This window comes from Pongo pygmaeus, chromosome 7, assembly GCF_028885625.2.
Source record: "Pongo pygmaeus isolate AG05252 chromosome 7, NHGRI_mPonPyg2-v2.0_pri, whole genome shotgun sequence".
In the NCBI taxonomy this organism is placed as follows: Eukaryota; Metazoa; Chordata; class Mammalia; order Primates; family Hominidae; genus Pongo; species Pongo pygmaeus.
This window is the reverse complement of record NC_072380.2, coordinates 79,395,441-79,421,804: the sequence shown is the minus strand read 5'-3', so window position 1 is coordinate 79,421,804 and position 26,364 is coordinate 79,395,441. Positions and strand designations below refer to the sequence as shown.

General features: G+C 39.2%; 1 protein-coding gene across 2 annotated transcripts in view; it reads left to right on the top strand.

Annotated features, from left to right (window-relative positions):
* The window catches only part of ARFGEF1 (ADP ribosylation factor guanine nucleotide exchange factor 1), a 143,948-nt gene that overhangs the window by 12,751 nt on the left and 104,833 nt on the right, over nt 1–26,364 (top strand). For both annotated transcript variants that reach the window (XM_054497547.2, XM_054497546.2), the window contains exon 3: nt 26,189–26,219. In XM_054497547.2, the coding sequence (XP_054353522.2) occupies nt 26,189–26,219 (31 nt within the window). The remainder of the gene's footprint in view (nt 1–26,188; nt 26,220–26,364) is intronic.

Below are 26,364 nucleotides of genomic sequence, written 5' to 3'. Positions count from 1 at the left end.
CATCCAATTTGTTGGGTCCCCATGCTTCCATTCCCTAAGTTTTACTTCTTACCTGATAATTGAGAATGTGTTTGTTTAATGCAGTGTCAGAAAGCAACAATGTTTAATGCAGTGACAAGCAAAGCTTATGTGTAATTTCTGATGTGCTTTGATCTTTAGAAATAAGAATGGAACCATGTGCATCTTCTGCAAAGATGAAGAGTAAAAATAAGGTGTAGGTTGTTTGATACCAGTTAATAGTAATTAATATTTTATAATATACACCAATGTCCAAAAATGAGTTTTTACAATTATTAGAGAAAAAATTTTTTATAGTAACAGCTCTGTGTCTATAGTTATCTTGCTAGAAGATACAAAGGCAGAAATAAAGTTGTATTATTAGAATGTGTTTTTTTACTAACTGCAATGATGAATCTGTGTGTTTGAATAAATGAAGTGAAGGTATTTTGTTCTTTTTGTTTCTACCCTCAATCCCCATTTTTATGGCTGTTATAGAAGATTCCTTGAGTGGTAAAGTAGAAGGCAAGGTTCTTTTGTTTGTAATATGTACACATTCTTTCCTTAAAAAGTCAATGAGTATGCTAACATATACTCTCTTAAACTTGTATATATGGCTACCTTCATTGAATTATTTTCCTTATGAAATAGTTAAATATTTCTCAATTCTTAATTTTGTTTTACATTTCAAAAAGCACCCTTTAGTAGGTAATTAATATGCAAAATTATGGTTTCTCTAAGAAAATGTTAGGTTCTCAAAATTGTCACTATTATAGTTCTTTTTGTTTGATTGCTTTTTCTTTGTTTGAATGAAAAATGTCTTTAAGAAAGATTTCTAATCTTTTTCTGTTTTATCACTAAGTTAAAATTATATTTATTTTTACTAAGTAGTTTTCAGTTTTGTGTTATTAAATTGAGTAGCCTTTGTTTTTATTTTTAGCACTCCCCTAAATGGTTTCTACCAATTCAGTCTCATTGAAGCTTTCTATCCTTAACATTTGTAAAAATAATATAATCTTTCATTAATAGCAAATAAGAAGCTTTGTTTGGTTTTGCTGCTCATGCATGCCTAATGCTGTTCTGTGTAAGATATATCTCACCAGTTGGCTTGACTAAAACTTCTTAATGTAAAGGTTTTATTGATTTAGTAGATTAATGTCCCTAAATATTTTGTCTAAGATAGACACTGTTAATAATTTGGCTTTTCAGAAAGTGTATAAGAAAACAAAAAATTTTTTTTGAGTTTGGAAATTAAATGTTCTTAAGAATATTTGCTTTTTTTCTAGCTCTTTCCATTTTTTTTAATTCTTCTTATTTATTTATTTATTTATTTATTTATTTATTTATTTATTTTGAGACGGAGTCTCACTGTGTCACCCAGGCTGGAGTGCAGTGGCACAATCTTGGCTCACTGCAAGCTCCACCTCCCGGGTTCACGTCATTCTCCTGCCTTAGCCTCCCGAGTAGCTGGGACTACAGGCACCTGCCACCACGCCCGACTAATTTTTTGTATTTTTAATAGAGACGGGGTTTCACTGTGTTAGCCAGGATGGTCGCCTGCCTCAGCCTCCCAAAGTGCTGGGATTACAGGCGTGAGCCACTGCGCCCGGCCTAAATTCTTATTTTTATCCTGAATTGTTTGTTTGTTTGTTTTGTTTTTTGTTTTGTTTTTAAAGACGCCCAGGCTGGAGTTCAGTGGTGCCATGTTGGCTCACGGCAACCTTTGCCTCTCGAGTTCAAGTGATTCTCCTGCCTCAGCCTCCCAAGTAGCTGGGATTACAGGCGCATGCCACCATGCCTGGCTAATTTTTGTATTTTTAGTAGAGACGGGGTTTCACCATGTTGGCCAGGCTGGTCTTGAACTCCTGATCTCGTGATCCGCCCGCCTCGACCTTCCAAAGTCCAGGGATTATACAGGCGTAAGCTACTGGGCCTGGCCCTGAATTTTTTATTTTAAAAAATTAACACGGTATTTCCATTCCTTTTTTTGACCCATTTACGTTAATTTCCTACCGAATTCTCTTTCTTTTTCCTTTTCAAACCCTTAGAATCTCTATCAGCATTGATATATGAAAACATTCTTGATTTATAAAGACATATTTTAACTCAATTCAAACAGTTTAAAAATAATCAGAGGGTAACCTGAAATACAAATACACATTTAGTTTACAACCCTTGATGTATCCTCACAAATGACCACTACGTTGCAGAAATGGAAAATTCACTACATGGTAGAACAGTAGATAGGTGGAAGTTTATTGCTAGATCCCAGGAGGAATGAAAAGCTAAAAGGATGAGAGAGAAGAGCTAGATATGGAGGACAGGGAACATAAAGCTGTGTAACATATGGATAACTCATTTTCTGAAACATAAAACAAAAACTAGAAATTGCTGGCAAAACAATAATCAGAGATATGCTGGGGAAAACTTCTGCACTAAAAAATACTTGTGTGTGCAAACTGCTATATTCTAGGAAGAAAAATACTCAATGTAAAAAGACTTACAAATCTCAGTCTAGCAATATTTTTTAATATTAAAGATAAAAAATTAATCTTGTAAATACCCAGGCAGAGAAAATAAGCTTCCAGAAGAATAGTTCAGTTTGTTAAGACTGTAAAGAATTAGTAGCACCCATGGCTATTTAAGGAAAAAAAAATTATAAGAATTTCAGCCTAGGTAAATTTAATAGGAATTTGCTGAAAATGATAAAACAGCAACTCTGCTAATAAACATAGACATTCTCTTTTATATCTTTTTTTAAAAGTCTTATCTCACCTCTCTGTCATCTTTTTCCCTTGTTCCCTTCTTTATCTCCCTCATCTCTCCACCCCTTTCTGTCACCCCCTCTATTTCAAATTCTTCTAGAATATTGTTAGAAAACAATGAGAAATGTGTTACAAAGATATATGTACAAGTGTATTCATCATTATGCTGTTTATAATTACTAAAATATGAAAATAACAAGTAGTCAACAATATAGGATTGATTAAATGATACGTGAATACAAGGGAATGTTACAAAGTACTATGTAGTGATGTGCTTGAAATATACTTACTGATATGGGAAGATGAATGATTGGAAAAAGCAGATTATATAGTACTTTTCTTAGAACAAATATTTGTAGGTATACGGGGAAGAGTGTTGCAAATACAAAGAAATTTTGACAAATATAATCATACCAAGTAACACGTTTTACTGTCTTGTGGAAGAACTACAATAAAATATTCATAGTGTGGTTAGAAGTATGTCATTGGGCCAGGTGCGTTGGCTCACGCCTGTAATCCCAGCACTTTGGGAGGCTGAGGTGGGTGGATCACCTGAAGTCAGGAGTTCGAGACCAGCCTGGCCAACATGGTGAAACCCCATCTATAGTAAAAATCCAAAAAATTAGCCAAGCTGTGGTGGCAGGCGCCTGTAATCCCAGCTACTTGGGTGGCTGAGGCAGGATGATAGCCACCTGGGAGTGGCTCCCACGCTTGAACCTGGGAGGCGAAGGTTGCAGTGAGCCGAGATCGCACCATTGCACTCCAGCCTGGGCAACAAGAGCGAAACTCTGTCTCAAAAAAAAAGAAAAAAAAAAAAAAAAAGACGTATGTCATCGAGGAGTCTGTATGCTTCTGAAGAACTTCTACAAATGCAAAAATATTGCCTATTTATCTTTTTCCTCAAGCATGTGGTATTTAAATGTAGAGTAAGAGAGGAAAAAGAAAACATACACACAAGTATAAGTAGTGGGCTTCTTATTGAAGTAGAAAAATAAAATCAAGGAAGAAGGTTGCTGACATCAAATATAGATAATTGAATAATAGTCATATTTATTTACTAGCAAGTCAACCTCATAGTGAACACAGGGATAATTTAAATGTTTTTGATATTGCTTGGAGTATGCCTAACTAGGGTATTAGATATTGATTGTACTTTGGGCTTTATTATGCATTAGCTTGTAATAATAGGAAGGAAATTGTTTTGTTCTTCAAGTCAAGACCTTTCTCACTTTGATTTCTCAAAATGAAAGAATACCTGGCCTCACATAGGATTTTGACTAGGAAATATTTATACAGTAAATCCTGACTTAATGTCATTGATATAGGTTCTTGGAAGCTGTGACTTTAAGTGAAATGACATACAGCAGGTCCTTGAATAACAATGGTTAGTTAAACATCATGTCATTATAAGGTTGATTAGAAAAAATTGATTTTGTTATACGTAATTTTGCTTAAAGTCACAGTTTCCAAGAACAACGTTAAGTGAGGACTTACTATAATTTATGTCTTTGGTAATCTGAGTATTATATAAGAAATAAAAAGTATTTTTGAGAGAACCTCATTGGTTGCTGTTATTTTCTACAACACAAGCCTTAGCTTCATCTCAAAAAAGAAACCTAAGTTAAGAAAGTGTGTAAGGTTTCAGAAGATCTCATTTTCATGTATGTATCCATTTAGGCCTTCTCAACACATCCAGAAAAGATATGGAAAGCTAATTCAAGAGTATAGGTTGTTTTAATGTCTGTAGAAAGCCCAGTGTTAACCAGTATAGATTTACTCTTGCAGATACTTCAGTTTACATCCCTTCTAGAGATGGATACCAAGTTCTTTTCAATTATATGGAAACTGCCATTTATCAGTTATTTTCCTGTATTTCATATTTGAGTCACAAAACAGTACTGTGAGTCATAGATGTTCTTTTTCTTTTATTTCTTTTTTTATTTTTTGAGATGGAGTTTCACTCTGTCGACTAGGCTGGAGTGCAGTGGCACGATCTCAGCTCACTGCACCCTCTACCTCCAGGTTCAAGTGATTCTCCTACCTCAGCCTCCTAAGTAGCTGGGACTACAGATGCATGCCACCATGCCTGGCTAATTTTTATATTTTTAGTAGAGAAGGGGTTTTACCATGTTGGCCAAGCTGGTCTTGAACTCCTGACCTCAAGTGATCTGCCCGCCTCGGCCTGTAATCCCAGCACTTTGGGATCCCAAAGTGCTGGGATTACAGGCGTGAGCCACTGCGCCCAGCCTTTTTCTCATATTTCATATTCATAAGTGCTTTCCTGAAATCAGCTAAAATTTGTGCTCATTCCATTATAACTTGATTAAAACTTTTTTAGTCCTGAGTAGATGCACTTCTATCTTTCTTCCCTTCTTTGCCCATTGGGACATTTCTCAAAAAATCTTCCTTCATAATAATTCAATATTTATTTATATTTGTTACTAGTATTGATTTGCAGATAACCTTTGGGAATATTAGACATATTAGTTATTCATATGTTGATACTGTCCTTAGATTTTTGGAGAGTGCTTTCTTGCCTTTAACATCTAGCTGAGTTTTGTCCCACTGAGAGAATGGGAAACTTGACTGAAATGATGGGAGAGAATGGATTAATTTTGGAACATGGGGCATTACGGGACATGGTAGGACTGGGACAGGCCTGAATGTAAGCATAGCATGAGGTTGTAAGGAGACAATAGATAGGAAGGTGCAGACTGGTGAGATGAGAAAGTATTAGAAACAACCTTTGAAATGATGAGATGAGAAAGCATTAAAAACAACCTTTGCTTTGCCCTTAGGAATAATGTGTATTATTTAAAAGGTGTAAGCACTCATTATAATTTGTTAATGATAGTTTAAGTATATGGGGTCTGCCCATTAGCCATTTTCTGTTAAAAAAAAAAAACCGCCGGATGTGGTGGCTCATGCCTGAAATCCCAGCACTTTGGGAGGCTGAGGTGGGTGCATCACCTGAGGTCAGGAGTTCAAGACCAGCCTTACCATCATGGAGAAACCCCGTATCTACTAAAAATACAAAATTAGCTGGGCATGGTGGTGCATACCTATAATCCCAGCTACTCGGGAGGCTGAGGCAGGAGAACTGCTTGAACCCAGGAGGCGGAGGTTGCAATGAGCCAAGATAGTGCCATTGCATTCCAGCCTGGGCAATAAAAGTGAAACTCTTGTCTCAAAAAAAAAAGTGGCTTTTTTTCTCTGTGGCTCTTTGGGTTAACCTAATGTTTTGTATTTTAAATTATGTTACTGTGAACTCCAGTTTTACCATGGGATTAAAAGCTAATATAAATACTTTTTAGTCTTCATTATTTTATTTAACAAACATTTATTGAACATCTTAAGTTTGTCTTAAAATTGTATTAGGCACTAGGGAAACTAGGGAACACATACGTGGTTCCTACCTTCAACAGCTTGTAATCTCTTGGGGGAAGGCAGATTTGCAGTAAATAGATGTTAGAATTGATAAATAGGCGCTATGGTAGACATATATGAAATTGATGGAAACCCAAAGGAAGAATAATTGATAAGTTCTTTTCAGGAGTACCGGGGTGGGGTCATGGGTCAGGAACAGCTTTATAGAGGAATCACTCTAGACTTCAGGCTTGGAAGATCACTAGATGAGTTTGCCATAGAATTATAGGAACATGCTGTGGCAGAATTAATTGCGTGAGCATAGAGAGGTATAAGGAAGCATGTCTGCACTTAGGGAACTGCAGGGAGTTCAGTATGACTGTGGGAATACAGTTTGGCAAAGAAAGCAAGGGTGAGATCATTGAAGACCTTTTTTTGTTTTGTTTTCTTTGAGACAGAGTCTCGCTCTGTTGCCAAGCTAGAGTGCAGTGGCACGATCCTGCCTCACTGCAAACTGCCTCCCATGTTCAAGCGCCCCACCTTCTGTTGTAGACAGTAGAATGCCAAGCAAAGGAGTGAAATTGATGTTGCATTTCAATCATTCTACTCTGATTGGCATATTGAAAAGTAGATTGTGGCTGGGTGCGGTGGCTCACGCCTGTAATCCCAGTACTTTGGGGAGGCCGAGGCAGGCGGATCACGAGGTCAGGAGATTGAGACCATCCTGGCTAACATGGTGAAACCCCGTCTCTAGTGAAAATACAAAAAAATCAGCCAGGTGTAGTGGCAGGTGCCTGTAGTCCCAGCTACTTGGGAGGCTGAGGCAGGAGAATGGCATGAACCTGAGGGGCTGAGCTTGCAGTAAGCGGTGATCACGCCACTGCACTTCAGCCTGGGCGACAGAGCAAGACTCTGTCTCAAAAAAAAAAAAAAAAAGTAGATTTCTGGGATTCAGAACTGCAGGCAGTGAGACTGTTAATAAACTGTTGCCTTAGCACAGGTTTGAAGTAAGGGTTTGAAGTAAGGGTTTGAACCTGAGTCTCTGAGTATGGAAAGCTTAGATCTCAGTAAATGAACAGGACTACATAAATGTTTGTGTGTGAGGAATGAGAGAAAGGAAGGCATTTAGGATGATTCTGAGGTTTCTAATGAGATGATTTTGAGAAGTTGGATCTGCTCACCAAAAATGGCAGTATGAGAAAATAAGCGCATTCGACATAAATGGGTTGAGGTAAATTGGACTTATGGTTATACTGAGTTTGAGTGCATGTGGGACACCAGAGTAAAGATGTTTGGTTGATAGTAGTTTATAACATGACAAAAGCCTAGGGGAGAGATCTGAGTTGTAGATCAACTTTTAAGTTATCAGGTTAAGTTTAAGGTTTAGGTGTTACCAACATATGTTACCCAGTTAGGTCTTTTGGAGAAAAAGAGATGTATATTAAGTTACCTGGTAAATTCACTCTCTCATTTATTGCTTTGTTGTTGTTGTTGTTGAGATAGAGTCTTGCTGTGTCACTCAGGCTGGAGTGCAGTGGCACGATGTCTGCTCACTGCAACCTCCACCTCTTGGGTTCAAGCAATTCTCCTGCCTCAGCCCCCCGAGTAGCTGGGATTACAGGCTTCTGCCACCACGCCTGGCTAATTTTTGTATTTTTAGTAGAGACGGGGTTTCACCATGTTGGCCAGGCTGGTCTCAAACTCTTGACCTCAGGTTATCCACCCCATCTCAAAGTGCTGGGATTACAGGCGTGAGCCACCATGCCTGGCATTTATTGCTTTCTTTGGAAAACATTTAAGTATATATTTGTTCCCGATTTTATTCTAAGCCTGACGAATGTAAAGATGTGATATAAAATGTGGTCTTTGCTGTTAAGGAGCAGATTGAAGGAGATAAATACATAAAAATAATTTCAATATGCTAAGGTAAGTAGTGATAGTAATAACTGGAGGAACCTATGGGAATAGAGAAGTGTAATTATCTTAGCCTAGAAGTGCAGGAGAAGACTTTTTGGTAAAGACAGGCTTTTGTTTTTGTTTTTAAGCAATAGGGTCTCACTTTGTTGCCCAGGCTAGAGAGCAGCAGTACAATCATAACTCACAGCATCCTCGAACTCATGGGCTGAAGTGATTCTGCTACCTTAGCCTGCCTCCCTAGTAGCTAGGACTATAGTCACATGCCATCATGCCTGGCTAATTTTTTCTTTAACTTTTTGTAGCGATGGGGTCTCTCTATATTGCCCAGGCTGATCTTGAACTCCAGGCCTCAAACAACCATTCCCACTGGGCCTCCCAAAGTGTTGGGATTATAGGCATGAGCCAACATGCCTGGCTGATAACAGCTATTTATTCTAGAAGGATGAATGGATTTTAGCCAGGAAAAGATGGGTGGAAAAAGTATTCTGGGGAAGAAGGAGCATCATTAGCTAAGGCATGAATAGCCGAATAAACCCAAAGTGTGAGAGAGTTACCTAGAAGGTTGGCATTTTAAGAGACTTAAGTGTACAGCAGGAATGGTAGATGGGCTCATGGAAAGTGTTATAGGTAAGGATGGTTGGAAAACCACTGAAAGGGGTTTTAGTTGGGAGTGACAGAGAACATATGACTGAGGCAACCTTGAAAGGTACCTGTTGGACATAGTGGTGGTGGGATGGAATTCAGGCAGAGGACACCATTTGAGCAAAAGCCTAGAGGTATGAAATGGCAGATCTTTACAGGGAATTTACAGTGTTCCTTTACAATTGGAGTGTGGAATGCAAGGAAGGGCATGCAGAGAGATGAGAGTGGTAGGCAGGAGCCAAATCATGGAGGCTTTTGTGTGCCATGCTGAAGAGCTTGAGCTTTATCTTGTCAGGATCACTCTGGCACTATGTAGAAGATGGATTAGAGCCAGTAGGCCTGATGAGAGATGAAGCCCTGACCTGAAGTTAAAGTGGCAGAAAGGATGGAGAAATTAAAATTAAGGCATTAAAACAGAAGTTCTCGGCCGGGTGTGGTGGCTCATGCCTGTAATCCCAGCACTTTGGGAGGCCGAGGCGGGCGGATCACGAAGTCAGGAGATCGAGATCATCTTGGCTAACACGGTGAAACACTGTCTCTATTAAAAATAAAAAAAATTAGCCGGGCGTGGTGGTGGGTGCCTGTAGTCCCAGCTACTCAGGAGGCTGAGGCAGGAGAATAGCGTGAACCCGGGAGGTGGAGCTTGCAGTGAGCCAAGATCACGCCACTGCACTCCAGCCTGGGCGACAGAGCGAGACTCCATCTCAGAAAACAAACAAAACAAACAAAAAAAACAGAAGTTCTCATCCTTGGCTATACAAATACACCAAGATCACCCATGGAGCTTCTTAAAAATACAACCAAGTATGTCACATTACTGGAGATCCTGCTTCACTAAGTTGGAGTATGGATGTAGGCAACCTATTTTGCTTTTTATTTTTGTTTTTTACATTAACATACCGTAAGTTTGACTTTCTTTTTTACTGTACAATTCCATGAATTTTACACACATGAAGATTTGTGTAACTTCTATCACAGTTGGGATATAGAATAGTTTTAGCACCCCCAAAAACCCCCTCATGCTTATAGTCGCACCATTTCTCACGTACCTAACCCCTGGCAACCACTGATCTGTTCTGTGTTGTCATTTTAAGAATGTCATAAATGTGGAATGATGCAGTATGGAGGCTTTTGAGACTGGCTTCTTTCAGTCAGCATGCATTTAAGATTTATCCAAGTTGTTGCATGTATTAGTAGTCTTGTTTTTTTGTTTGATTTTTTTTTTTGAGACAGAATCTCAGTCTGTCTCCCAGGCTGAAGTGCGGTGATGCGATCTGCTTATTGCAACCTCCTCTTCCTGGGTTCAAGCAATTCTCCTGCCTCAGCCTCCCGAGTAGCTGGATTACAGGCGCCTGCCACCACGCCTGGCTAATTTTTGTATTTTTAGTAGAGACCGGGTTTCACCATGTTGGCCAGGCTGACCTGGCCTCGAGCTCCTGACCTCAGGTAATCCACCTGTCTCGGCCTCCCAAAGTGCTAGGATTACAGGCGTGAGCCACCTCGCCCGACTGTCTGTTTCTTTTCTACTGCTGAGTGTATGGATGTCGTATAGTTTGTTTAACACTCATTGAAGGGCATTTGAGTTGTTTCCAGTTTTGGCAGTATGACTAGAGCTGCTATAAATATTCATGTACAGATTTCTACATAAACTTAAGTTTTCATGTTTGTCTAGGGTAGACACCCAGGAGTGGGATTGCTGGGTCATATGGTAAGTATATGTTTAACTTCATGAGAAACTTACAAACTGTTTTCTAAAGCAGCTATGCTATTGTGCATTTCTACCAACAGTGTATCTGCGTTCTCGTTGCTCCATATCCTTACCAACTCTTGGGAGTGTCAGTATTTTTAAAATTTAACCATGTTAATAGGTGTGTAGCATTAAATCATTATGGTTTTTCATTTGCATTTTCTTAATGGTTAATTATGTTGAGCACCTTTTTTTTTTTTTTTGAGACAGTGTTTTGCTCTTTCACCCAGTCTGGAGCGCAGTGGTGCGATCTTGGCTCACTGCAACCTCCGCCATCCCAGGTTCAAGCGATTCTCTCGCCTCAGCCTCCCAAGTAGCTGGGATTACAGGCGCCCGCCACACCAGGCCCAGCTAATTTTTGTATTTTTAGTAGAGACGGGGTTTCGCTCTGTTGGCCAGGCTGGTCTCGAAATCCTGACCTCAGGTGATCCACCTGCCTTGGCCTCCCAAAGTGCTAGGATTACAGGTGTGAGCCACTGTGCCCGGTCTGAGCATCTTTTTTTATGTTTATTTGCCATGTGCATATCCTCTTTGGTGAATGTCTAAGTCTTTTGCCCATTAACAATTTTGGTTGTTTTTTTACTGTTGAGTTTTAAGAGTTTTCAAAGTATACTAGATACAAGTCTTTGCCAGATAAACAATTTGCAAATATTTTCTGTAGCTTACCTTTTATTCTCTTAACATTGTCTTTCACAGAGCAATCATTTTAATCTTGATAAATCCATTTTATTTTTTTATTTTATGTCACATGCTTTTGGTATTGTATCTAAGAACTCTACCTAATCCAAACTCACAGAGAGTTTCTCCTATGTTTTCCGAAAGTTTGATAGTTTTTTGTTTTACATTTAGATCTGTCATCCATTTAAGTTAATTTTTGTATAAGGTGGGAGTTTTAGGTCAGGAGTTAATTTTTTTTTTTTTTTTTGCAAATGGGTGTCTAATTCCAACTATTTGTTGAAAAGACCATCCTTTCTCCATTGAATTGCACTTGTACTTTTGTCAAAAATTAATCATCTATACTTCTGTGGGTCTGTGTCTGGACTCTATTCCATTGATCTGTGTTTCTATCTTTAACACTACATTGTTTTGATTATTATAATTTAAAATTCTTAAAATTGGAGATAGGGATTTCTTCCAAGTTATTCTTCTTTATTAGAATTGTTTTGTCTATCCTAGTTACATTGCCTTTCCTAGCAAATGTTACAATCTGTTTATGTGCAGAAAATCCTGCTAGAATTTTGATTGGCAGTGGATTAAATCTGTAGATAATTTTGGGGAAATCTTTATTGTTTTTATACTTTCAGTCGATGAACATATATTTAAAATTGTTTTTTAGTTCTTTGATCTTTTTATCAGCATTTCTTTCAGTATATATTTTATGTGTGTTTTGTTAAGCTCATACTTAAGAATTTTATTTTGTGGTGAGCTATTGTGAATATTTTTTTTGTTTTTGTTCTGTTTTGAGACAGGGTCTCGTTCTGTTGCCCAGGCAGTGGCATGAGCCCAGCTCACTGCAGCTATCGCCTTGTGAGCTCAAGTGATCCTCCTGCCTTGGCCTCCCAAGTAGCTGGGACTACATGTATGCACCACCCTGCCTAATTTTTAAACTTTTTTCTAGAGAAGGCGGTCTCACTGTATTGCTCAAGCTGGTCTTGAATTCCTGGACCCAAGCCATCTTTTTGCCTCAGCTTCCCAAAGTGCTGGGATTACAGGTGTGAACCATTGCACCTGGCTGTAGATGGTATTTTTTTTTAAATTTTGGGTTTCCAGTTGTTCATTGCTAGTATATAGAAATGTGATTGATTTTTGCATGTTGCAGCCTTGCTAAATTCATTTATGAGTTCTTAGAGTTTTTTTCTTCTTCAAGATTTTTTGGGATTTTTTACTTAAATAATCATGTAATCTGTGAATAAGAACTGTTGTATTTCTCTCTAACCTATATACCTTTATTTACTTATTTACACTGTCTGGGATGTTCAGTACAAAGTTGAGTAGAAATGATGAGAGGGTTTCCACACCCAACCAGCTCTTGGTTTTGTGTAGCTACTGTTTATCATTCTCCTCTATTGCTAGGTTACTGAGTTTTTAAAATCATGAATGGATGCTGAATTTTGTCATATGATTTTTCTGTATCAATTGAAATGATCATGTGATCTTTTCTTCTTTAGCCTATTTTTTTTTTTTTTTCTTGAGACGGAGTCTGGCTCTACTGCCTAGGCTGGAGTGCAGTGGCACCATCTCGGCTCACTGCAAACTCCGCCTCCCGGGTTCACGCCATTCTCCTGCCTCAGCCTTCCGAGTAGCTGGGACTACAGGCGCCCGCCACCACGCCCGGCTAATTTTTTGTATTTTTAGTAGAGATGGGGTTTCACCGTGTTAGCCAAGATGGTCTCGATCTCCTGACCTCGTGATCCACCTGCCTCGGCCTCTCAAAGTGCTGGGATTACAGGTGTGAGCCACTGCGCCTGGCCTCTTTAGCCTATTTCTATGGTAGATTACAAGGGTTGACTTTTTTTTTTTTTTTTTTTTTTTGAGACAGTGTCGCTCTGTCACCCAGGCTGGAGTACAGTGGCACAATCTCAGTTCACTGCAAGCTCTGTTTCCCGGGTTCAAGCAATTCTTGTGCCTCAGCCTCCCGAGTAGCTGGGACTACAGGCAAGTGCCACCATGCCTGGCTAATTTTTATATTTTTAATAGTTTGACCATGTTGGGCTGGTCTCGAACTCCCGACCTCAGGTGATCCACCTGCCTCAGCCTCCCAAAGTGCTGGGATTACAGGTGTAAGCCACCGCTCCCTACCTTTTTTTTTTTTTTTTTTTAATATTAGTTTTGTGTCTTTAGAATAAACCCCAGTGGGTCATGGATTTAATTCTTTTTATACCTTGCTGGATTCTAGTTAGTATTTGATGATTTTTGCGTCTATATTCATGAGTGATATTTATCTGCATTTTTCTGTACTGCCTTTGTTCAGTGCAATTCTGATGCTAACTACATCATAATTTGGTTCTGGAGTTGAGTCGTATTTCACAGGCTAAAGGCATAGTCCTTGGCAAAACTGTTTTCACTTCAGATACCAGCTAATGCTTGAGAGTTTCCAGACCACATGCACTTCTGACCAACTGGCTACAAATTCAGGGGTTCCTGTTATCTCCTCGGGTTACGTAGAGCAACTCACAGAACTCAGGAAAGTGCTATTTCAGGATTGTGGTTTTGTTATAAAGGATACAAATTAGGATGATTCAAAAGAAGAGAACTATAGGATGAGTTTGGAAGGGCCCCAGACACAAAGCTTATGTGTCCTCAGAATGCTTTACCCTCCTAGCTCATCGATGTATATCGCTAACCAGGGAAGCTCACCCAAGCGTTGGGTGTCCAGAGTTTTTGTGGGGGTGTTATTACACAGGAATTATTGAGTGAGTCATTGGTCACATGATTGAATCTGAACTGCAGCCCCCTCCCCTCTTTGGAGGTGGGGCTGAGATGATGTGGTTCAAAGCCCAAACTTTACTCACACAGTTTGTCTTTCACTAATCCCTATCCTGAAACTGTCCAAGGGGTTCATCATGAATAATAAAGATGCTCCTATCAGGAAGTGTCAAGGGTTTAGAGGCTCCCTCCCTGAACCAGGGACAAAGACCAACCAGATTCTTAATTATACAACAGTCCAGGCTGGGGATGGTGGCTCGTGCCTGTAATCGCAGCATTTTGGGAGGTTGAGGGCAGATCACTTGAGCCCAGGAGTTCAAGACCAGCCTGAGCAACATGGCAAAATCCTGTCTGTACAAAAAATACAAAAATTAGCTGGGTATGGTGGCACATACCTGTGTCCTAGCTACTTGGGAGGCTGAGGTGGGAGGATCATGGAGCCTGGGGAGGTTTAGGCTGCAGTGAGCTGTGATTGCGCCACTGCACTCCAGCCTGGGCAAGAGTGAGACCCTGTCTCAGAAAAAAAAAAGTTATACGACAGTCCAGTTTTGTTATCAAGATAATATTGGCCTCTTGAAAGCAACTGAGATGTGTTTTATCCCCTAATATTTTCTAGAGGAGATTGTACAGTATTGATATAAATTCTTTTATAAACGTGGTAGAATTCTCAGGTGAAACCATCTGGTCCAAGATATTTCATTGTTGGTAGTTTTTAAACTATGAATTCAATGTCTTTAATAGTTACAGGACTATTCAAATGATCTATTTCATATTGGAAGAATTGTGGTAGCTTGTGCTTCTTGAGGAATTGGTCTATTCATCTCAGTTCTCAGATGTTTGTATGTAGAATTGTTTGCACCTAGTCCCTCTTAATGTCTGCGGTGTTTGTAGTGATACCTTGCTTTATTTTTTCCTTCCTTTTGTTGGAGTTTCAATTTTATTGATCTTATCAAACAGCTTTTTAAATTGATTTTTCCTATTTTTCTATTTTCAGTTTTGTTGATTTCTGCTCTTGTATTTGTTATTTTTCCTTTTTTTCTGCTTGCTTTGGGTTTATTCTGTGCTGCTTTTCCTAGTTTCTTAAGGTGGGAGCTTAGATTTGTGACTTTTTTCTAATGAAGTATTAAGTGCTGTAAGTCTCCCTTTAAGCACGCTTTAGCTGTATCCCATAAAATTTGTTATATTTTTATTTTTATTGAGTTCCATGTATTTTTTTAAAAATTTCCCGTAAGACTTCCTCTGACCCATGGATTATTTAGAAGTGTGTTGTTTAATTTCCAAGTGTTTGGAAATATTAGTTTTTCTCCATGATTCCTATTTTTATTTCATTTTGGTAGAGAACACACTCTGGGCTGCTCTGCCTATGGAGTAACTATTCTTTTATTCCTTACTTTCTTAATAAACTTGCTTTCACTTTACTCGGAAAAAAAGAACACACTCTGTATGATCTCAGTTCTTTTAACTTTGTTGAGATTTGTTTTAGGGCCCAAAATATGGACTGTCTTGGTGAATGTTCCATGGACATTTTAAAATAATGTGTGTCTGTCTGTTATTGAGTGGAGTACTCTATAAATTTATACCCTGCTGATTGATGGTGGTGGTCAGTTCTGTATCCTTAGTGATTTTTTTTGTCTAGTAGTTGTATTGTTATAAGAGGGATGTTTAATTCTTCAGCTAAAAAAGCAGATTTGTCTGTTTCTCCTTTTAGTTCTATCCATTTCGATTTCATGTTATTTTGAAGCTCTTTGTTATATACACATTTAGGATTACTATGTATTCTTGATGTATTTGACCCTTCTATCATTGTGTAATGTCTTTTGTTCTGGTCATTTTTTGTTTTCAGTTCTACTTTATCTGATATTAATACAGCCACGCCTGCTTTCTTTTGACATCTTTTTCCATCTGTTTACTTTCATCCTACTATATCATATACGTGTGTGGGTATATGTGTTTTCTTTTTCTTAAGAGACAGTGTCATGCTCTGTTGCCTAGGTTGGAGTGCAGTGGTGTGATCACAGCTTGCTCAAGCAGTCCTCCTGCCTCAGCCTCCTGAGTAGCTGACACTACAGGCACATGCCACCATGCCCACCCAGCTAATTTTTAAATTTTTTTATAGAGTTGGGGTCCTGCTACGTTGCTCCGGCTGCTTTTGAACTCCTGGGCTCAAAGATTTTGGGATCATGGAGGACAGGAGGCCGGATTAGATTGCAGCTCCGGACAGAGCAGCATGTGGAGGCTTGCATTGTGAGCTTTAGTTCCAGATCGACTGCAAGAACAAACCAGCAATCCTGAGAGGACCCACAGAACCTCTGAAGGAAGTGGACTGCTTCTGCAGGACCCGGGAGGTTTCTGCCTACCCTGGCCCCCAAATACTGTGAGTGCCCAACTGCAGAAGTGGGAAAGGGAGACCCTCCTCTCCCGAACACACACCCGCACTGGAGAAGTTGAAGGTCTGTTTGCGGGAGAAGTTTTTGACTTTACCTGGAGCTGAGTGAAGTTAGTTGAGCCAAGTGAAATACAGGGGTAGAGGAAGCAGCAGAAAGGCCCTGGGAGCTTGCTGGGTCCCCAAGCAGCCCATTCCTGCCTGGCATCACAGGGATCCATCAGGAGGTTGGGTAGAGGAGCAGAGGGTAAAACTCCCCAGGGAGAAGGAATTCTCTAGCTGAATTTTGTAACAATTTGAATGAGAAGCCTCCTAGTCAGAACTCAGGGGAGGGCTTGAATCCATCCGCGGCTTGTAGACTTCACAGTCAGGGGAAGAACTAAAGCCCTTTTCTTTCGCAGCTGGGAGGCGGAAAGCCTCAGGCAAGTTTTCAAGCTCCTTTTGCCCTTCACCTGGAAACAGACTTGGGGCTGTTGCAGGGGGCAAGGTGGGAGTGAGACTGACCCTTCAGTTTTCGTGGGAGCTGGGTGAGACCTGTGACTGCTAGCTTTCCCCCACTTCGCTGACAATCTGGATGACTCAGCAGAGGCAACCATAATCCTCCTAGATACACAACTCCAGTGACCTGGGAATCTCACTCCCGTCCCCCACAGCAGCCACAGCAAGACCCACCCAAGAAGAGTCTGAGCTCAGACCCGCCTAGCCCCGCCTCCACCTGATGGTCCTTCCCTACCCACCCTGATAGTGTAAAACAAAGGTTGAGGTGTATTGTCTTGGGAGTTCTAGGGCCCTGCCTACTGCAGGTCCCTCTCCACACTACTACAGCTGATGCTTTCTGGAAAGCACCACTCCTGGCAGGAGGCCAACCAGCACAAAAATAGAGCGTTAAACCATCAAAGCTAAGAATTTCCATTGCACCCTCCGCTACCTCTACCAGAACTGGCACTGGTATCCATGGCTGATCACAGGACTCTGTTCAGACAAGCCCCAGTACCAAACCTGGAGCTGGGTAGACTTGCTGGGTAGCTAGACCCAAAAGAGAGACAACAATCGCTGCAGTTCGGCTCACAGGAAGCCACATCCATGGGAAAAGGGGGAGAGTACTGCATCAAGGGATCACCCTGTGGGACAGAAAAATCTGAACAACAGCCTTCAGCCCTAGACCTTTCTTCTGACCGAGCCTACCCAAATGAGAAGGAACCAGAAAACCAACCCTGGTAATATGACAAAACTAGGCCTGTCAGCATCCCGCAAAAATCACACTAGTTTACCAGCAGTGGATCCAAACCAAGAAGAAATCCCTGATTTACCTGAAAAAGAATTCAGGAGGTTAATTCTTAAGCTTATCAGGGAAGGACCAGACAAAGACGAAGCCCAATGCAAGGAAATCCAAAAAGTGAACTCCTGGGCTCAAGTGATCCTCCTGGCTCAGCCTCCCAAGTAGCTGGGATTCCAGGTGCACACTATCACCCCCAGCTAAATGTCTTCTAATTGTTGTGCTTGGACCTTTTATATTTAATGTAATATTTATATATAAGGGCATAAGTCCGCTACTTTACTTTTGCTTTCTGTTGTTCTCTCTGTTTTTCATTGTCCATTTTCATGCCTTTATGTGGACCTCTTGAAAAATTTTTAGAATTCCATTTTGATTGTTCTGCTGGAGTTTTGAGTGTATCTCTTTATATTTGATTTTTGGTGGTTGTACTAGGCATTACATTATTCATACATAGCTTTTCACAGTATACTGATGTCAGCATTTTACCAGTTTGAGTAACCTGTAGAAAAACCTTAGCTCCATTTAGGGCCTTTTATCTTCCCTCTCTATAGTATTGTCTTAAATAGTTCCTCTGCATACATTAGGAACCACATAAGACAGTGTTATATTTTTTGTGTTAAATGTGTAACATAATTTTTAAAACTCAAGAGGAGAATCGTGTTATATGTTTCCATCTTTTTACATTTCCCATTCTTCACGGTGTTTTGAAACTTATGATTTCCTTCGTGTTTGAAGAACTTTAGTTATTCTTTTAGGATAGATCTTGTGGTGACAGGTTTGGTTTTTTTTGTTGTTGTTGTTATCCTTCATCTGAGAAGATCTTGATTTTACCTTTATTCCTTTAGGATTTTTCACAGATTATCTATATAACTCTGGGTGACAGATCTTCTCTTTCAGCTCTTGGAAATGTGCCACAGCCCCCATTGGCTTCCATGGTGTCCAATAAGAAATCCACTGTCACTGTAATCATTTTTCTTCTGTCGATATTAATGTCATTTATTTCTACCTGCTTTCAAGATTGTTTTGTCTTTAGTTTTCTGGGGTTTGATTCTGATGTGTCTTAACTTGGATTTCTATCCTGTTTGGGTTTGCTCAGCTGAATCTATAGGTTTGTTCATAATACCAAAGTGTTTTGTATTAGTGGTTACAACCCAAAGTTGGATCGTGAGGTCAATTTTGTGGCTTATGGCTAGTATTATGATTGGTTTTTAATAGAATAGAAAATGAAAATATATCCCAGAATAACAAGGATAATAATTAAATTTTTATTTTCATAACATATATGTAGGTGTTTTCTGGGATCCAGGATAGTGGTTTGCAGTCAGAAACGTTGGAAAACTATTGATTAAGACCATTCACAAGATTTTGTTTTGTTTGAAAAAAGAGGCTAGTTAACACCCCTGTATCTGAGACTCTGATGCTGATGAGCAAAAAGTATTTTTTTCTCCAAATCACCTGGGCTTCATAGTTTGTTTCTTCTAACCAGTTAAATTGTTAAAAAAAACTTATGAATCTAAGTAGAGGTTACACTTTGTATAAACTCAAAACAGATGGCTTTAGGAACAGTGTCACTTTATGCCCCTGATGTTATATGTAATAATCTTAAGTAGGGAAGGTATGTGAAGGAAAAGGAAAGAAAATAGCAAAGAAGAACAAGATGGTATTTTTTCTTTCTCTTTTAGTTCTCCAGAACATGGTAGCGTTTATTAAATGTCTGCGTACTATGTAACTCACACTGTGCTGGATGCTAGGAATGCAAAGAAGAATGAAAAATGTCCCTGTTCTATGTAACAGATCACTAAAGCTTATTCTTCTGGTCTAGCTGAAATTTTGTATCCTTTGATCACTATCTCTCTTTTCCCCATTTATGTACCTCCTCTAACCTCTGGTAACCCTCATTCTACTCTACTTCTATGAGTTTGACTTCTTTAGATTCCACATACAAGTAAAATCATGTGTCTTTCTGTGCCTGACTTTTTTCACTTAGCGTAATATCTTCCATTTTTTCCCTTAGTGTAATATCTTGCCTATGTTGTCGCAAATGACAGAATTTCCTTCTTTTTAAGGCAGAATGGTATTCCATTGTGTATATTTTATCAGATTGTCTTTATCCATTCATCTGATGATGGACACCTAGGTTGCCTCCATATCTTAGCTACTGTGACTGTAATAAGTAATAATGCATTATATATTTCAGAATTACTAAAGGTAGATTTTAAATGTTTTTACAATTAAAAAAAGTATGTAAGTTGGATTTGTTAATTAGCTTGATTTGGTCATTCTATATAGTAAAAACATACCAAAACACCTCATTGTACCCCATAAATATATAATATATACAATTAATATGTGTCCATTAAAATAATAAAATTAAATTAAAAAATAAAAAATTTCCTTGCATTCAAGTAGCTCAGAATCAAAGGTAAGCAAATAATCTTAGTGCTTTATAAATAAGTGCCTTATAAAAATAGGTCCTTGTTTCTATGGGAGCACATAAGCAGGGATGATGAGTAAGAATGACAAATGGGCAAGAGGCTGAGGCTGTGGAGTATTTCACCTAAGAGGTGAAATTCAGCCTCCATCTTGAGGGGAGGAGTCAGGGATTGCCAGGCATATTACAAAGGAATTAATTTAGGGGACAAAGCCCTAGCTGCATTTTATTAAGCTGTATATCTGTTAACCATGTGGTTTCCTTATCTAGATTTTCACAACACATTAAAAGAGCTTTCCATGATCCTGGCAATCCTTTTGTATGTCTAGGTAGCTGTCTCTCCCATTTGCCAAGAAGTTATTTCAAACCCCATTCTCTCTAAGCCTCTTTAACTTTTCCTATTCCAGGTGTCCATTGCTGTATAACAAACCACCCAAGACTTAGTGGTGTAACGCAGTGATTATTTTATTATGCTTACAGGTTCTGTGTGTCAGGAATTCAGATGGGGCATGCTGCTGCTCCACAGTGTCTGGGGCCTCAGCTGGGCAAACTGAAATGACTGAGGGAGATGTGAATGGCCAGGAACTGGAATCCTCTGGAGTCATCTTTACTTACATGTCTGGTGCCTGGATGGTGATGACTTTGAAAGCTGGGCTCAGCTGGGACTGGTGACGGAACTATTTTTTGTAGCCTCCAAGTGGCTTGGGCTTCTCACAGCAGGGCCAGTGGGCTCCAAGAGGGGGTGCCTGGAAAGCCAGTATTCTATTATAAGAGAATCAGGCAGTAGCTGCTTGGCCTTTCTGACCTAACCTCAGCTGTTGTTCACTGTCACTTCCACTGCATTTTGTTGGTTATAAATGAATCTCTAAGGCCAGCCCAGATTTAAGGGGAGGGGAATTAGAATATCTCCTGGTGGCAAGGTCACTATATAGAAGAACACGTGGTATGGCAGATACCATAGTGGTCGTTTTGGGAAATATAGTCGGCCACACTCTCTCCCAGTTTTCAAATTCATAAATCTTGATTCTTGCTGAATATTGCCACTTGAATATCCCACAGTTACTTAAAATGAAACATGACCATTAACTCTTCTTCACTCCTACCCCTCCAACTCTACCCCTGCACATTGAGAAAATGACATTGTGGCTAAGTACCTCTATTATCCAGTTATGCAAGCCAGAACCCCTTTTCTTCCTAATACGTCCCTGCCCTACTAGGTTAATGAGATTGTTCCATTCTTCTTCCTTGTCCATGGAATTTACATTTACTCATCCCTGTTGTCACCAGCTTTTCTTAGAACAGTGCTTGCACACACACAGTTTGAGACAGATCACAGAAATACTGAACTTTTGTTTTGTAGTCACATTCCATTCTTCAGACTTGGCTCAAAGCTACTTGTGATTAATTGGTGGCTGGTTTGATTCTCTTTCTAGATGATTTTCCTTTTTGAGTTTATTCATTTAAAAGGAGGAGGCAAGCAGGAAAGAAGCACAAAAAGATGAATTCCATAAGTATTTTTGAATACTAGCAGCATTATGGTAATTGATATATAGACTTGCACAGTTACTGCTTTGAAGGAGACATGTTTTGGATGTGTAGGTTCTAATGTGTTTATTAAAAACTATCCATTTGTGGCTGGGCGCGGTGGCTCACGCCTGTAATCCCAGCACTTTGGGAGGCAAGGGTAGGTGGATCACCTGTGGTCAGGAGTTCGAGACTAGCCTGGCCAACATGGTGAAACCTCGTCTCTACTAAAAATACAAAAGTTAGCTGTGCTTGGTGGCGGGCATCCCATAATCCCAGCTACTCGGGAGGCTGAGGCAGGAGAATTGCTTGAACCCAGGAAGAGGAGGTTGCAATGAGCTGAGATCGCACCACTGCACTTCAGCCTGGGCAACAGAGTGAGACTCCGTCTGAAAAAAAGGAAAACAAAACAAACAAAACTATCCATTTGCTTTTGAGAGCTTTCCTTAAATTACCACTTCGGTTTGCATTGAGTAGCTGCTGTTACTTTGTAAACTATACTATATATAAGACAAAATTGATATAATGAGAAGTAAATACAAATAATTCATAGTGTATAGATAATAGAATTTGTTGAATCCATATAAATATTAATTTTGCGGGTTGTATTTGTACTGTCAAAGTGGAAAAAAGAGCAGCTGAACAAGTTGATAGTAAAAATAATATTATGAGGGGAGATGTTTAATATACTTAGGAGATCAGGTATAACTCACATATACTCAGTTTAAAAAAAAAAAACAGTCTTTCCTGTTTATTAAATGTGTCCTGTGCCTTATAAACAGTGTTGATTTGGCTAGAAAATATTACATAGAAATTCCATAAATAAGCAATTGTTAAGTTTTAAATTGTACGCCATTCTTAGTAGCATGATGAAATCTTGCCCTGTCCCACCCAGGATGTGAATCTTTGTCCAGTGTCTCCATGCTCTGTAAGCTACCTTCCCATTTAGTCACTTAGTAGCCATCTCAGTTATCACAACTGACTGTTGCAGTAGGGCATGCTTGTGTTCAAGTAAAGCACAAGAGTGGTGATGCTGGCAATTCAGATATGCCAAAGAGAAGCTTGTGAAGTGCTTCTTTTGGGTGAAAAGGTGAAAGTTCTCAACTTAAGAAAAAACAATCATATGCTGAGGTTACTAAGATCTATGGTAAGAAAGAATCTTCTGTCTGTGAAATTACGAAGAAGGAAAAGTAAATTCTTGCTAGTTTTGCTGTCGAACTTCAAGCTGAAAATTATGACCATAATATATGATAAGTACTTAGTTAAGATGAAACAGGCATTACATTTGTCATGAAAGGCATGAACAGAAACATGTTCTAGTTGACAGAAATCAAGTTTGATTTAATCTGAGGTTTCAGGCATCCACTGAGGTCTTGGAATATATCCCCTGCAGATAACGGGAGAATGTAACCCTGACAATTGTAGAATGATATTTTTCAGTTCATTTGCACCGGTTATTACAAGTTTGCTTAAATATAGCACAGTGTAGTGGGTAATACACTAGTTTAAGACTAGAAAAACAAGGCTGGGTGCGGTGGCTCATGCCTATAATCCCAGCACTTTGGGAGGCTGAGGCGGGCTGATCACCTAAGGTCAGGAGTTCAAGACCAGCCTGACCAACATGGAGAAACCCCGTCTCTACTAAAAATACAAAATTAACTAGGTGTGGTGGCGCATGCCTGTGATCCCAGCTACTCAGGAGGATGAGGCAGGAGAATCTCTTGAACCCAAGCAACAAGAGCGAAGCTCTATCTCACAAAAACAAACAAACAAAAACGACTAGAGAAACAAGTTTCTGGATCACCGCCTATCAGTTATCTGACCTTAGAACTGGCCATTATTTATTCTGATCCTTAGTTTCCCTATCAAGTTGATTGCAGATGTTCAGCTGTAAAAACTATTCTTCCACTCATGGGCTGCACAAAAACGTACGGTAGGCTTTTGTTCACCCATGTTTTAGAATATAAGGAACCTTTATTATCTAGTAGTGAAGTTAGAGTTGTTTCTCATGCTCACAGTTATTTAGTGATATTTGGTATCAAAACACAGTGCTCTTTAAAATGTTTCACTTCCTCTGATATTCCTAGTTAGTGTATAATTTACTTAACTAGAATATCCTATTCTGTAATTATTTTATAAATGGGAATTCACCTTATACGAAAACTGCCAGCTCCTCTTCTTCCCCTGCCTTGCCTTTTTTCCTGCCTTACTGGTTTGTAGTAGTATCTCAGCCTCTTAAATAATGATAATTTTTTAAAATGAAAAATACTTAAATTATTTTATGATGATTTAGGTCAGTCAACGCAGCATTTCCTCCTTATCCATACATTTATTTTATTTTATTTATTTTTGACACAGAGTCTCATTCTGTCACCCAGGCTGGAGTGCAGTGGTGCAATCTCGGAGTGCAGTGGTGCAATCTCGGCTCACTGCAGCTTCCGCTTCCTGGGTTCAAGCGATTCTTGTGCCTCAGCCTCCCCAAGTAGCTGGGGCTACAGGCATGCACCACCATGCCCGGCTAATATTTGTATTTCATGGGGTTTCACCATGTTGGCCAGGCTGGTCTCGAATTCCTGACCTCAAGTGATCGATGCGCCTCGGCTTCCCAATGTGCTGGGATTATAGGTGTGAGCCACTGCGCCCAGCCCACACATATATTTTAAAGTGATTTAGATTATTTTTGATTGTATCTGTTGGTGAACCGTGCAATTTTAGTAACTGATATACAGATCTTAAATATCATTGTGAACCTTTATTAAAGTAGTATTTTAAATAGCTGCAGATAATATTTTTATACTATCTGCCTTCTAGTTCTACCAGTAATAAAATGGAAAGGAGTTTGGTTCACAGAAAACTAAACTGAAATACTGAACATCAGATGCCTGGCACACAGTAGGCAATGAGTAAATTTGTATGTATTTTATGAATAAGTTGTATGGATTGTGCGAATGAATTGTAGAAATTGTATAGCAAGGTGATTTGTCAAAGTTGCTTTTTAAACGGTTTAATACAGTATCTGGTACATGAAAGATGCTCAGTTAGTGATAGTGTTAAATAATAATGTATAGGCCAGTAGTTGTTTTATCATACCCCAATTTAGCACAGTTTGTTCAGTTTCTCAGATACACCTATATGGTAGAACAGTTAATAAACCAGAATCTGTAGTTAGATTACCTAATATTGAAACCTGATTAGCCATACGTCCAAGCCGTGCAGCCCTTGGACAAGTTATTCAACCTCTCTTCTTCAATTTTCCAGTCTTTAAAATGAAGATATAATAGTACACACCTCATAGGATTGTTGTCAAACATAAATACATTAGTTGCATGTAAAGTGTAATAGTCTATGTAAAGTTTAGTATATGTAAAGTGTAGTAGTATTTGGCACACATTTGAATACCTTTCTTCCAAATTTCAAGCAGATTTAGTCAATTATCAGATTCCCCAATATATTAATTAATTAATTTTTTTTTTTTTTTTTTAAGAGATGGAGTCTTACTCTGTCTCTGAGGCTGGAGGGTAGTGGTGTGATTTCGGCTCACTGCAACCTCCGCCTCCCAGGTTCAAGTGATTCTCCTGCCTCCGCCGTCCAAGTAGCTGTGGTTATAGGCGCGCACCACCATGCCTGGCTAATTTTTGTGTTTTTAGTAGAGACGATGTTTCACCACGTTGGCCAGGCTGGTCTCGAAGTCCTGACCTCAGGTGATCCGCCCACCTTGGCCTCCCCAAGTGCTGGGATTACAAGCATGAGCCACTGTGCTCAGCCAATTAAATTTAAGGGTCTTTTATTACAGGTAGGATTTGTCTAATTTATCTGATACCTTATAGTATAAATAGTGAAAGGGAAAATTTCCCATTAAATTGAGCACGTGTATTTTATAGGGCCTTGTATAGTCATAAATAGAAAAATTAGTTAAATATCAATGCACAAACATATTTAAGAAGTTATAGTTCTGGTCTGATAATCTCCCTGGGGTAATCACAAGGTTGGTGCATTGAGGTGTTTTTCCCCCTGTCCCCAAACATCTGCCATATATTTTGTGACTTCAGTATAGCATACACATTGTTCTGTTGTGATTTTTTTTTGGTGGGAGAACAGGGTCTTGTTCTTGTGCCCAGGCTGGAGTGTAGTGGAGTCTAGTGGTTATAGCTCACTGTAACCTTTAACTCTTGGCCTCAAGGGACCCTCCCACCTCAACCCCCTGCCCCACATAGCTAGGACTGCAGGCGTATACCACCATGCCCAGCTGATTTAAAATTTTTTTTTTTTTTTTTGTAGAGATGGGGTCTTTGTTGCCCAGGCTGATCTCAGACTCCTTGCCTCAAGTGATCCTCCTGTGTTGGCCTCCCAAAGCACTAGGATTACAGGCGTGAGCCACTGAACTTGGCCCTGTTCTTAATATTAATGCTTCTGCTTAATATAACTAGTTACTTGACAAAAAAGGAAATGCTTTGAGAAAAGGAAATGCGTTGGGAATTAATAATCTGTAACTTCACCTATCCTTATGTTTGTTAATGTACCTATTCATATAGTTTTATATTTGTGTAAATTAAAAAATTTAGATGAAACAATTTTAGCACCTAATTTTTATTAAATTTGCATTCTTTCCAACTTTTTGTGGAAGTTCCAAATGAGTTTATAAAACTTATGAAATTACTCAGTCTTTCTGCTGTCCAGTTTTCTAATGTATGCTTCTTTTTTTTTTTCCCCTCAGAGGAAATAAAAGCGGAAACTGAAAAACAGAGGTTTGTGGGATTTCTTTTCTTTAGTAAAAATAATTTTCAAACTTGTCCGTCTTGGTCAAAATAATACAGTCATCTGTATTTTAGTGTGGCAAATTTTCTGCATGTGAGTTTTATAGTAAAATCAACTTTAAAAATAGGTTTTAAG